Below are 12,985 nucleotides of genomic sequence, written 5' to 3'. Positions count from 1 at the left end.
TAAATTACCATGGAGACATTACGCACCCCTTCTGCAAACCAACATTCACTGGGAATCGATCACTTTCCTCTCTTCGTACTCGTACACATGCTTTACATCCTCGATGAAAACTTTTCACTGCTTCTAGCAACTTACCTCCCACACCATATACTCTTAATACCTTCCATACATGTACATATACATATCAACATGTACATAGGGGGCAGCTAAGATTGTTTATGTTATATTGTACATGTATATTACTTTCATTCTTGAAGAATGTGTGGAAAGAGAGAACATTATCTCGAAGAGCGAAAATGGATATGTTTGAGGGAATAGTAGTTCCAAAGATATTATACGGTTATGAGGCATGGGTTGTACGGAGGAGGGTGGATGTGTTTGAAATGAAATGTTTGAGGACAATATGTGGTGTGAGGTGGTTTGACCGAGTAAGTAATGAAAGAGTAAGAGGGATATGGAAATATAAAGAGTGTGGTTGAGAGAGCAGATGAGGGTGTGTTGAAATGGTTTGGCCATATTGAGAGAATGAGAGAGGAAAGGTTGACAAAGAGGATATATGTTTCAGAGGTGGAGGGAACAAGGAGAAGCAGGAGACCAAGTTGGAGGTGGAAGGATGGAGTGAAAAAGATTTTGAGTGATCGGGGCCTGAACATATAGGAAGGTGAGAGACGTGCAAGGAATAAAGTGAATTGGAATAATGATGTATACCAGGGTTGACGTGATTTCAGTGGTGGAGTGAACCTGGGCATGTGAAACGTCTTGGGTAAGCCATAAAAGGTCTGTGGGTCGTGGATGTGGATAGGGAGCTGTGGTTCAGTGCATTACACATGACAACTAGAGACTGAGTGTGAACGAATGTTTTTTTTTTCCCCCTAGCGCTGCTTCGCTGTAAAGGGGGGGGTATGGATGAATGCAAGCAAATATGAATATGTACATGTGTATATATGTATGTGTTGATTTTTTTTCATTTCATACGTATTTGCCATTTCCTGCATTAGTGAGGTACTGTTAAGAACAAAGGACTGAGCCTCAGAGGATATATCCTCACTTGGTTCCCTTCTCTGCATATGCATATGTATTTGGTCCAACAATACTATATGGTTGCAAGGCATGGGCTATAGGTAGGGTTGTACAGAGGAGGGTGGATGTGTTGGAAGTGAAATGGACAATATATGGTGTGAGGTGGTTTGATCAAGTAAGTAATGAAAGGGTAAGAGAGATGAGTGAAAATAAAAAGAGTGTGGTTGAAAGAACAAGAAGAGGGTGTGGTAAGGTGGTTTTGGGCATGTGGAGAGAGTTAGGGAAGATTGACAAAGAGGATATATGTATCAGAGGGGGAGGGAACAAGGAGAAGCAGGAGACCAAATTGGAGGTGAAAGGATGAAGTGAAAAAGATTTTGAGTGATCGAGGCCTGAACATGCAGGAGGGTGAGAGGTGCAAGGAATAGAGTGAAGTGGAATGATGTGGTATACTGGGGTCAACGTGCTGTCATTTAACTGAACCAGGGCATGTGAAGCATCTGGGGTAAACCATGGAAAGGTCTGTGGGGCCAGGATGTGGATAGGGAGCTGTGGTTTCGGTGCATTGCACATGACAGCTAGAGATGGAATGTGAACAAATGAGGCCTTTTTTGTATGTTTTTCTGGCACTGCCTCACTGAAGCTGGGCGTAGCAATGCTGTTTCCTGTGGGGTGGGGTAGTGACAAGAATTGATTGGTGTCTGAAGAATTTATTTTTGATGAGAGGAAGATGGGTCATGTGTAATGATTTATCAAAATATAACAGCTATATGAGGTCTTTTGTGCTGCATATTAGCACTACAGAACTTATACTTTCTGGTAGGTAATTTGCTTATGTAATTTACTTGACAGATTGACAAAAATGAGGTATGCTTACGTCGTGTTATTGGTGCCAAGAAGGACCAGTACTTTCTTAACAGAAAAGCAGTAACCAAGCTTGACGTCATGAATCTCTTGGAGTCAGCAGGCTTTTCTCGATCAAACCCATATTATATTGTTAAGCAGGTATGTTGGTTGAGTCAGCCTGTAGAAATGATGACTTGTGTTCACATTGATTTTAGAATCATGAGCATCTTTATTATAATTTAAGTAATATGCCTTTGTAATTTCAGGGTAAGATTAATCAGATGGCAACAGCTCCAGACTCCCAAAGATTAAAACTCTTAAGAGAGGTTGCTGGAACCCGTGTGTATGATGAAAGGAGAGAAGAGTCCAAAGTAATTCTTAAAGGTAACTAGAGCACAAAGTATGCATATATTAATATTTTTCAAGTAGAGTATCATTGTACAAAGTCTTTACAGATTCTCCCATTATTATTATTCTTATTTTTGTATCTGTTAAGAGACTGTTATTTAAAAGGAAGTTTTTCTATACTTGTTTGCCATTACCAGTCATAATGAATTAATGCCAGGAACAGACAAAGACTGGCCTCATTTCATTGCACACATCCACTCTCAGACTCATGTATAATGTAGTGAAACCAAGGCCTCTTCTCTGCAACCAAGCCCAATATACCTTTATGATTTCACATGAATTCTTTCAAGACCTTCATATTTACCTCCTCCACCACTCCAACCATCAGTAGATCAAACAACCATGCTGACCTCTCTTCCTACTTGCACTCATGCCTTACTTTTTTAGGGAAACTTTTCACTGCTTCTAGTAGCTTTCCTCCTTCACCATATATTCATAACACTTTCCAAGGAGTGTTTCTGCCACCATGATCATAAATACCACATCCAGATCTTTTTTCACATGAGTATTTTCTCCCAAATTTTTTGAATTAAAAGAACTGATCCACACATCCTGTGCCACACCTGAAACCACTTTGTATCCCCCCCCCCCCCCCCCCCCCCCCCCCCGTCTGATTCTCTTTGCCTGCTGTTACCCTCAGCATCACCACTTTATCATAGAACTTACCAGCTATACTCAATTACATTTCAGTCATTCAGGCACGCACTTTTCTTCCCTGCAGTTATATATTGGCTCTGCAGTCATTCTGCTTTATGGTATTTGCATATTTTTCATTTTTAAAGAACCCAATGCTATAAGATTTATATATAGTTTTATTGTGTATTTTGTTTCTCTAGATTTAGAGCTCAGAAGTACATGAGAAGAAAGAAAACATTTATACCCAATGTTTTAGATATTTATGTAGTTTGCTGTACATATGTAACGAGGTGATTATTTTTTGTTTCTTGGCGCTGACAATGATTTCTCTATTCAGAAACACAAAGTAAGCGGGAAAAAATTGAAGAGTTCCTTCGGACAATTGAAGATAGGCTGAAGACGCTCGAAGAGGAGAAGGAAGAATTGAAAGAGTATCAGAAGTATGATAAGATGCGTAGAGCTTTAGAATACACAATTCATGACCGTGAGCTCAAAGAGACAAGGAAAAAGTTAGACGATGTAAGTATGAACTGTCCCTTTATTTTTTTTTTTTTTTTTTTTTTTTTTATACTTTGTCGCTGTCTCCCGCGTTTGCGAGGTAGCGCAAGGAAACAGACGAAAGAAATGGCCCAACCCCCCCCCCCCCATACACATGTACATACACACGTCCACACACGCAAATATACATACCTACACAGCTTTCCATGGTTTACCCCAGACGCTTCACATGCCTTGCTTCAATCCACTGACAGCACGTCAACCCCTGTATACCACATGACTCCAATTCACTCTATTTCTTGCCCTCCTTTCACCCTCCTGCATGTTCAGGCCCCGATCACACAAAATCTTTTTCACTCCATCTTTCCACCTCCAATTTGGTCTCCCTCTTCTCCTCGTTCCCTCCACCTCCGACACATATATCCTCTTGGTCAATCTCTCCTCACTCATTCTCTCCATGTGCCCAAACCATTTCAAAACACCCTCTTCTGCTCTCTCAACCACGCTCTTTTTATTTCCACACATCTCTCTTACCCTTACGTTACTTACTCGATCAAACCACCTCACACCACACATTGTCCTCAAACATCTCATCTCCAGCACATCCATCCTCCTGCGCACATCTCTATCCATAGCCCACGCCTCGCAACCATACAGCATTGTTGGAACCACTATTCCCTCAAACATACCCATTTTTGCTTTCCGAGATAATGTTCTCGACTTCCACACATTTTTCAAGGCTCCCAAAATTTTCGCCCCCTCCCCCACCCTATGATCCACTTCCGCTTCCATGGTTCCATCCGCTGACAGATCCACTCCCAGATATCTAAAACACTTCACTTCCTCCAGTTTTTCTCCATTCAAACTCACCTCCCAATTGACTTGACCCTCACCCCTACTGTACCTAATAACCTTGCTCTTATTCACATTTACTCTCAACTTTCTTCTTCCACACACTTTACCAAACTCAGTCACCAGCTTCTGCAGTTTCTCACATGAATCAGCCACCAGCGCTGTATCATCAGCGAACAACAATTGACTCACTTCCCAAGCTCTCTCATCCCCAACAGACTTCATACTTGCCCCTCTTTCCAGGACTCTTGCATTTACCTCCCTTACAACCCCATCCATAAACAAATTAAACAACCATGGAGACATCACACACCCCTGCCGCAAACCTACATTCACTGAGAACCAATCACTTTCCTCTCTTCCTACACGTACACATGCCTTACATCCTCGATAAAAACTTTTCACTGCTTCTAACAACTTGCCTCCCACACCATATATTCTTAATACCTTCCACAGAGCATCTCTATCAACTCTATCATATGCCTTCTCCAGATCCATAAATGCTACATACAAATCCATTTGCTTTTCTAAGTATTTCTCACATACATTCTTCAAAGCAAACACCTGATCCACACATCCTCTACCACTTCTGAAACCGCACTGCTCTTCCCCAATCTGATGCTCTGTACATGCCTTCACCCTCTCAATCAATACCCTCCCATATAATTTACCAGGAATACTCAACAAACTTATACCTCTGTAATTTGAGCACTCACTCTTATCCCCTTTGCCTTTGTACAATGGCACTATGCACGCATTCCGCCAATCCTCAGGCACCTCACCATGAGTCATACATACATTAAATAACCTTACCAACCAGTCAACAATACAGTCACCCCCTTTCTTAATAAATTCCACTGCAATACCATCCAAACCTGCTGCCTTGCCGGCTTTCATCTTCCGCAAAGCTTTTACTACCTCTTCTCTGTTTACCAAATCATTTTCCCTAACCCTCTCACTTTGCACACCACCTCGACCAAAACACCCTATATCTGCCACTCTGTCATCAGACACATTCAACAAACCTTCAAAATACTCATTCCATCTCCTTCTCACATCACCGCTACTTGTTTTCACCTCCCCATTTACGCCCTTCACTGAAGTTCCCATTTGCTCCCTTGTCTTACGCACCCTATTTACCTCCTTCCAGAACATCTTTTTATTCTCCCTAAAATTTACTGATAGTCTCTCACCCCAACTCTCATTTGCCCTTTTTTTCACCTCTTGCACCTTTCTCTTGACCTCCTGTCTCTTTCTTTTATACTTCTCCCACTCAATTGCATTTTTTCCCTGCAAAAATCGTCCAAATGCCTCTCTCTTCTCTTTCACTAATACTCTTACTTCTTCATCCCACCACTCACTACCCTTTCTAAACAGCCCACCTCCCACTCTTCTCATGCCACAAGCATCTTTTGCGCAATCCATCACTGATTCCCTAAATACATCCCATTCCTCCCCGACTCCCCTTACTTCCATTGTTCTCACCTTTTTCCATTCTGTACACAGTCTCTCCTGGTACTTCCCCACACAGGTCTCCTTCCCAAGCTCACTTACTCTCACCACCTTCTTCACCCCAACATTCACTCCTCTTTTCTGAAAACCCATACTAATCTTCACCTTAGCCTCCACAAGATAATGATCAGACATCCCTCCAGTTGCACCTCTCAGCACATTAACATCCAAAAAGTCTCTCTTTCGCACGCCTGTCAATTAACACGTAATCCAATAACGCTCTCTGGCCATCTCTCCTACTTACATAAGTATACTTATGTATATCTCGCTTTTTAAACCAGGTATTCCCAATCATCAGTCCTTTTTCAGCACATAAATCTACAAGCTCTTCACCATTTCCATTTACAACACTGAACACCCCATGCATACCAATTATTCCCTCAACTGCCACATTACTCACCTTTGCATTCAAATCACCCATCACTATAACCCGGTCTCGTGCATCAAAACCGCTAACACATTCATTTAGCTGCTCCCAAAACACTTGCCTCTCATGATCTTTCTTCTCATGCCCAGGTGCATATGCACCAATAATCACCCACCTCTCTCCATCAACTTTCAATTTTACCCATATTAATCGAGAATTTACTTTCTTACATTCTATCACATACTCCCACAACTCCTGTTTCAGGAGTATTGCTACTCCTTCCCTTGCTCTTGTCCTCTCACTAACCCCTGACTTCACTCCCCAGACATTTCCAAACCACTCTTCCCCTTTACCCTTGAGCTTCGTTTCACTCAGAGCCAAAACATCCAGGTTCCTTTCCTCAAACATACTACCTATCTCTCCTTTTTTTCACATCTTTATGAAAATGTGAATTTATTTTTGTGGCATTGGCTTGTGATAATTGTATACAGTTATTACTGTTAATGATTTTTCTTTGTTAGCATCATGCCTAAGTACTTAAGCCGGATAAAATGCCTACAGGCATGCACCTGTGGAAACCAGTATTTTTGAACTGGGTTCTCCAAACCCAAGAAGAAGGACAGAAACTTAATTTCTGGTCATATATTTGTTCATTTATTTAACATTAGCCATTTTTGCCATGCACTAGCCCAGCTTTTTGGCAAAATTGTAGGAGGTATAGATAGAAGTAGTAAGTAGGAACATTATGCAGGAGCATTTCGATTGAAACATTAGGTAGAAGTAGTAGAAAGGAACATTAGGTGGGAGCATTATGTAGAAGTAGTCGGTTGGAACATTAGGTAGACACATTATGGAGAGATAGGCAGTAGGAACATTAGATTGGACCCTTGGAAACACTGCTAGAGTTGCCCTCTGCCAGTAGCAGCAAGTCCACTAGTTGTGGCGACTTCCTATGGCCACCCCCTTCAGATGTATCATCAGTTTGTAGTTGAATTCCTTATGAAAGGGAGTGACAGTGTTGTTGACTGATTATTTAGGATTTTCATTGTATGTATAGATCATAGTAAGGTGCCTGAGGATTGGCAGAATGCATGTATAGTGCCATTGTCTAAAGGCATGGGAGACAAAGGTGAATGTTTGAGCTACAGTGGTATAAGTTTATTGAATATGCTTGTTAAGTATTAATGGAGAGTGGTGATTGAGAAGGTGAAGGCATGTAAAGACCGTCGGATTGGAGGAAGAACAATGTGGTTTATGGAGTGATAGAGGATTTGTGAATCTGGTGTTTGCTTTGAAAAAGAATGTGTAAGAAATACTTTGAGAAGTTGAAAGCTTTGTATGTGGTATTTTTGGATCTGGGGAGAGCATATAAGGTTGATGACTTGTGGAAGGTCTTACAAATATGTGGTGCAGCAGGAAAGCTACTAGAATTGGTGAGATTTTAGCAGGAGTGTAAGGCTTGTAAACAAGGAGGAGACGACAGTGATCGATTCCAGATGAAGGTTGGTCTGTGGCAGGGGTGCGTAGTTTCACCATGGCTGTTTAATTTGTTTATGGATCGGGTGGTGAGGGAGGCGAATGCAAGGGTCCTGGAGAAAGGGAGGGTATGCAGTCTTAAGGATGTGAGGGTGCCTGGGGAGTGAATTAGCTTTTGTTTGCGGATTACACGCGGGAAACAACGATTTAGTATAATTGAACATAATGATATCCCACGCATTTCTTACGTGTCGTAAAAGGCTACTAAAGGGGATGGGAGTAGGGGCTAGAAACCCTCCCCTCCTTGTATTTTAACTTTCTAAAAGGGGAAACAAGGAGGAGTCATGCGGGGAGTGCTCATCCTCCTTGAAGGCTCAGATTGGGGTGTCTAAATGTGTGTGAATGTAACCAAGATGAAAAAAAGGGGAGATAAGTAGTATGTTTGAGGAAAGGAACCTGAATGTTTTGGCTCCAAGTGACATGAAGCTCAAGGGTAAAGGGGAAGAGTGGTTTGGGGGTCTTGGGAGTAAAGTCAGGGGTTGGTGAGAGGACAAGAGCAAGGGAAGGAGTAGCACTACTGAAACAGGAGTGGTGGGAGTATGTGATAGAGTGTAAGAAAGTAAACTCTAGATTGATATGTGTAATACTGAAAGTGGGTGGAGAGAGATGGGTGATTATTGGTGCCTATGCACCTGGGCATTAGAAGAAAGATCATGAGAGGCAAATGTTTTGGGAGCATCTGAGTGAGTGTGTCAGTAGTTTTGGTGCACGAGACTGGGTTATAGTGATGGGTGATTTGAATGCAAAGGTGAGAGTAATGTGGCAGTTGAGGGAATAATGGTGTGCATGGGGTGTTCAGTGTTGTAAATGGAAATGGGGAAGAGCTTGTAGATTTGTGTGCTGAAAAAGGACTGGTGATTGGGAATACCTGGTTTAAAAAGAGAGAGATGCATAAGTATACATATGTTAGTAGGAGAGATGGAGACATACATAAGTATACGTATGTAAGTAGGAGAGATTGCAAGAGAGCATTATTAGATTACATGTTAATTGATAGGGGCGTGAAAGAGGGACTTTTGGATGTCAGTGTGCTGAGAGGTGCAACTGGAGGGATGTCTGATCATTATCTTGTGGAGGCGAAGGTGAAGATTTGTAGAGGTTTTCAGAAAAGAAGAGAGAATGTTGGGGTGAAGAGAGTGATGAGAGCAAGTGAGCTTGGGAAGGAGACTTGTGTGAGGAAGTACCTGGAGAGACAGAGTGCAGAATGGAAAATGGTGAGAGCAAAGGACAGAAGGTGAGTGGGGGAGGAATGGGGTGTATTTAGGGAAGCAGTGATGGCTTGTGCATAAGATGCTTGTGGCATAAAAAGCATGGGAGGTGGGCAGATTAGAAAGGGTAGAGTGGTGGGATGAAGAAGTAAGATTATTGGTGAAAGAGAAGAGAGAGGCATTTGGATGATATTTGCAGGGAAATAGTGCAAATGACTGGGAGATGTATAAAAGAAAGAAGCAGGAGGTGAAGAGAAAGGTGCAAGAGGTAAAAAAAAAAAAAAAAGGGCAAAAGAGAGTTGGGGTGAGATGGTATCACTAAATTTTTGGGAGAATAAAAAGATGTTTTAGAAGGAGGTAAAAAAGTGCGTAAGACAAGAGAACAAATGGGAACATCAATGAAGGGGCTAATGGTGAGGTAATAACAAGTAGTGGCGATGTGAGAAGGAGATGGAGTGAGTATTTTGAAGATATGTTGAATGTGTTAGATGATAGAGTGGCAGATATAGGGTGTTTTGGTCGAGGTGTTGTGCAAAATGAGAGGGTTAGGGAGAATGATTTGGTAAACAGGGAAGAGGTAGTAAAAGCTTTGCGGAAGATGAAAGCAGGCAAGGCAGCGGGTTTGGATGGTATTGTAGTGGAATTTATTAAAAAAGGGGGTGACTTATGTTGTTGACTGGTTGGTAGGGATATTTAATGTATGTATGACTCATGGTGAGGTGCCTGAGGATTGGCAGAATGCATGCATATTGCCATTGTGTAAAGCCAAAAGGGATAAAGGTGAGTGCACAAATTACAGAGGTATAAGTTTGTGAGTATTACTGGGAAATTATATGGAAGGGTATTGATTGAGAGGGTGAAAGCATGTACAAAGCATCAGATTGGGGAAGAGCAGTGTGGTTTCAGAAGTGGTAGAGGATGTGTAGATCAGGCGTTTGCTTTAAAGAATGTATGTGAGAAATACTTAGAAAAGCAAATGGATTTGTCTGTAGCATTTATGGATCTGGAGAAGGCATATGATAAGAGTTGATAGATGCTCAGGGAAGGTATTAAGAATATATGGTCTGGAACGCAAGTTGTTAGAAGCAGTGAAAAGTTTTTATCGAGGATGTAAAGCATGTGTACGAGTAGGAAGAGAGGAAAGTGATTGGTTCTCAGTGAATGTTGGTGTGCAGCAGAGGTGCATGATGTCTCCATGGTTGTTTGTTTGTGGATGGGGTTGTTAGGGAGGTGAATGCAAGAGTTTTGGAAAGAGGGACAAGTATGTAGTTTGTTGTGGATGAGAGAGCTTGGGAAATGAGTCAGTTGTTGTTTGCTGATGATACAGTGCTGGTGGCTGATTCAGGTGAGAAACTGCTGAAGCTGGTGACTGAGTTTGGTAGTGTGTGAAAAGAAAAAGCAGAGAGTAAATGTGAGTAAGAGCAAGGTTATTAGGTACAGTAGGGTTGTGGGACAAGTCAATTAGGATGTAAGTTAGAATGGAGAAAAATTGGAGGAAGTGAAGTGTTTTAGATATCTGGGAGTGGATTTAGCAGCAGATGGAACCATGGAAGGGGAAGTGAGTCACAGGGTGGGGGAGGGGACGAAAGTTCTAGAAGAGTTGAAAAGTGTGTGGAAGGCAAGAACTATATCTTGGAAAGCAAAAATTGGTATGTTTAAAGGAATAGTGGTTCCAACAATGTTATATGGTTGCGAGGTGTGGGCTATAGATAGAGTTGTGCGGAGGAGGGTGGATGTGTTGGAAATGAAATGTTTGAGAACAATATGTGGTGTGAGGTGGTTTGATCGAGTAAGTAATGAAAGGGCAAGAGAGATGTATGATAATAAAAAGAGTGGTTGAGAGAGCAGGTGAGGGTGTTTTGAAATGGTTTGATCACTTGGAGAGAATGAGTGAGGAAAGATTGACAAAGAGGATATATGTTTCAGAGGTGGAGGGAATGAGAAATGGGAGACCAAATTGGAGGTGGAAGGTTGGAGTGAAAAAGATTTTGAGCAATCGTTGCCTGAACATGCAGGAGGGTGAAAGGCGTGCAAGGAATAGAGTGAATTGGAACGATGTGGTATACCAGGGTCAACATGCTGTCAATGGATTGAACCAGGGCATGTGAAGCATCTGGGGTAAACCATGGGAATTTTTGTGGGGCCTGGATGTGGAAAGGGAGGTGTGGTTTCAGTGCATTATACATGACAGCTAGAGACAGTGTGAACGAATGTGGCCTTTGTTGTCTTTTACTAGTGCTTCCTCACGCACACATGTGGGGGAGGGGGTTGTCGTTTCATGTGTGGCGGGGTGGCGATGGGAATGAATAAAGGCAGCAAGTATGAATATTGTACATGTGTATATATGTATGTATACGTTGAAATGTATAGGTATGTATATGTGCATGTGTGGACGTGTATATATATTCATGTGTATGTGGATGGGTTGGGCCATTCTTTTGTCTGCTTACTTGCGTTACCTCACTAATGCGGGAGACAGCAACAAAGTATAATAGAATAAGAATATGAATAAATAATATCCGGGAGGTAAGTTTGAATAGAGAAAAAATGGAGGAAGTGAAGTGTGAGGGAGGGGATGAAGGTTCTGGGAGCATTGAAGAATGTGTGGAAGGTGAGAACGTTATCTTGGATAGCAAAAATGGTTATGTTTGAAGAATAGTGGTTCCAACTGTGTTATATGGTTGTAAGGCATGGGCTATGGATAGGGTTGTGCAGAGGAGGTGGATGTGTTGGAAGTGAAATGGACAATATATGGTGTGAGGTGGTTTGATCGAGTAAGTAATGAAAGGGTAAGAGAGATGATGAAAATAAAAAGAGTGTGGTTGAAAGAACAAGAAGAGGTGTGGTAAGGTGGTTTTGGGCATGTGGAGAGAGTTAGGGAAGATTGACAAAGAGGATATATGTATCAGAGGGGGAGGGAACAAGGAGAAGCAGGAGACCAAATTGGAGGTGAAAGGATGAAGTGAAAAAGATTTTGAGTGATCGAGGCCTGAACATGCAGGAGGGTGAGAGGTGCAAGGAATAGAGTGAAGTGGAATGATGTGGTATACTGGGGTCAACGTGCTGTCATTTAACTGAACCAGGCATGTGAAGCATCTGGTAAACCATGGAAAGGTCTGTGGGGCCAGGATGTGGATAGGGAGCTGTGGTTTCGGTGCATTGCACATGACAGCTAGAGAATGGAATGGAACAAATGAGGCCTTTTTTGTATGTTTTTCTGGCACTGCCTCACTGAAGCTGGCGTAGCAATGCTGTTTCCTGTGGGGTGGGTAGTGACAAGAATTGATTGGTGTCTGAAGAATTTATTTTTGATGAGAGGAAGATGGGTCATGTGTAATGATTTATCAAAATATAACAGCTATATGAGGTCATTTGTGCTGCTATTAGCACTACAGAACTTATACTTTCTGGTAGTAATTTGCTTATGTAATTACATGACAGATTTTTAAATTGACAAAAATGAGGTAGCTTACTCGTGTTATTGGTGCCAAGAAGGACCAGTACTTTCTTAACAGAAAAAGCAGTAACCAAGCTTGACGTCATGAATCTCTTGGAGTCAGCAGGCTTTTCTCGATCAAACCCATATTAAATTGTTAAGCAGGTATGTTGGTTGAGTCAGCCTGTAGAAATGATGACTTGTGTTCACATTGATTTTAGAATCATGAGCATCTTTATTATAATTTAAGTAATATGCCTTTGTAATTTCAGGGTAAGATTAATCAGATGGCAACAGCTCCAGACTCCCAAAGATTAAAACTCTTAAGAGAGGTTGCTGGAACCCGTGTGTATGATGAAAGGAGAGAAGAGTCCAAAGTAATTCTTAAAGGTAACTAGAGCACAAAGTATGCATATATTAATATTTTTCAAGTAGAGTATCATTGTACAAAGTCTTTACAGATTCTCCCATTATTATTATTCTTATTTTTGTATCTGTTAAGAGACTGTTATTTAAAAGGAAGTTTTTCTATACTTGTTTGCCATTACCATCATAATGAATTAATGCCAGGAACAGACAAAGACTGCCTCCATTTCATTGCACACATCCACTCTCAGACTCATGTATAATGTAGTGAAACCAAGGCCTCTTCTCTGCAACCAAGCC

The 12,985-nt window shown here is 41.6% G+C and overlaps 1 protein-coding gene across 5 annotated transcripts in view; it reads left to right on the top strand.

The window, feature by feature from the left end:
• Positions 1 to 12,985, top strand: part of SMC3 (structural maintenance of chromosomes 3) — a 173,779-nt gene that overhangs the window by 9,721 nt on the left and 151,073 nt on the right. For 2 of the 5 annotated variants that reach the window (XM_071681294.1, XM_071681293.1), the window contains exons 1-2: positions 12,332 to 12,484; positions 12,592 to 12,709. In XM_071681294.1, coding sequence (XP_071537395.1) covers positions 12,607 to 12,709 — 103 coding nt within the window. In that variant the 5' untranslated portion in view covers positions 12,332 to 12,484; positions 12,592 to 12,606. Of the gene's footprint in view, positions 1 to 1,872; positions 2,026 to 2,132; positions 2,251 to 3,247; positions 3,430 to 12,331; positions 12,485 to 12,591; positions 12,710 to 12,985 lie in introns of those variants that run through there. The other 3 variants (XM_071681295.1, XM_071681292.1, XM_071681296.1) reach the window with 2 other exon arrangements.

The sequence above is a fragment of the Panulirus ornatus genome, chromosome 32 (assembly GCF_036320965.1).
Source record: "Panulirus ornatus isolate Po-2019 chromosome 32, ASM3632096v1, whole genome shotgun sequence".
In the NCBI taxonomy this organism is placed as follows: Eukaryota; Metazoa; Arthropoda; class Malacostraca; order Decapoda; family Palinuridae; genus Panulirus; species Panulirus ornatus.
The sequence above is the reverse complement of the archived record's forward strand: the minus strand, read 5'-3'. Positions and strand labels throughout refer to the sequence as shown.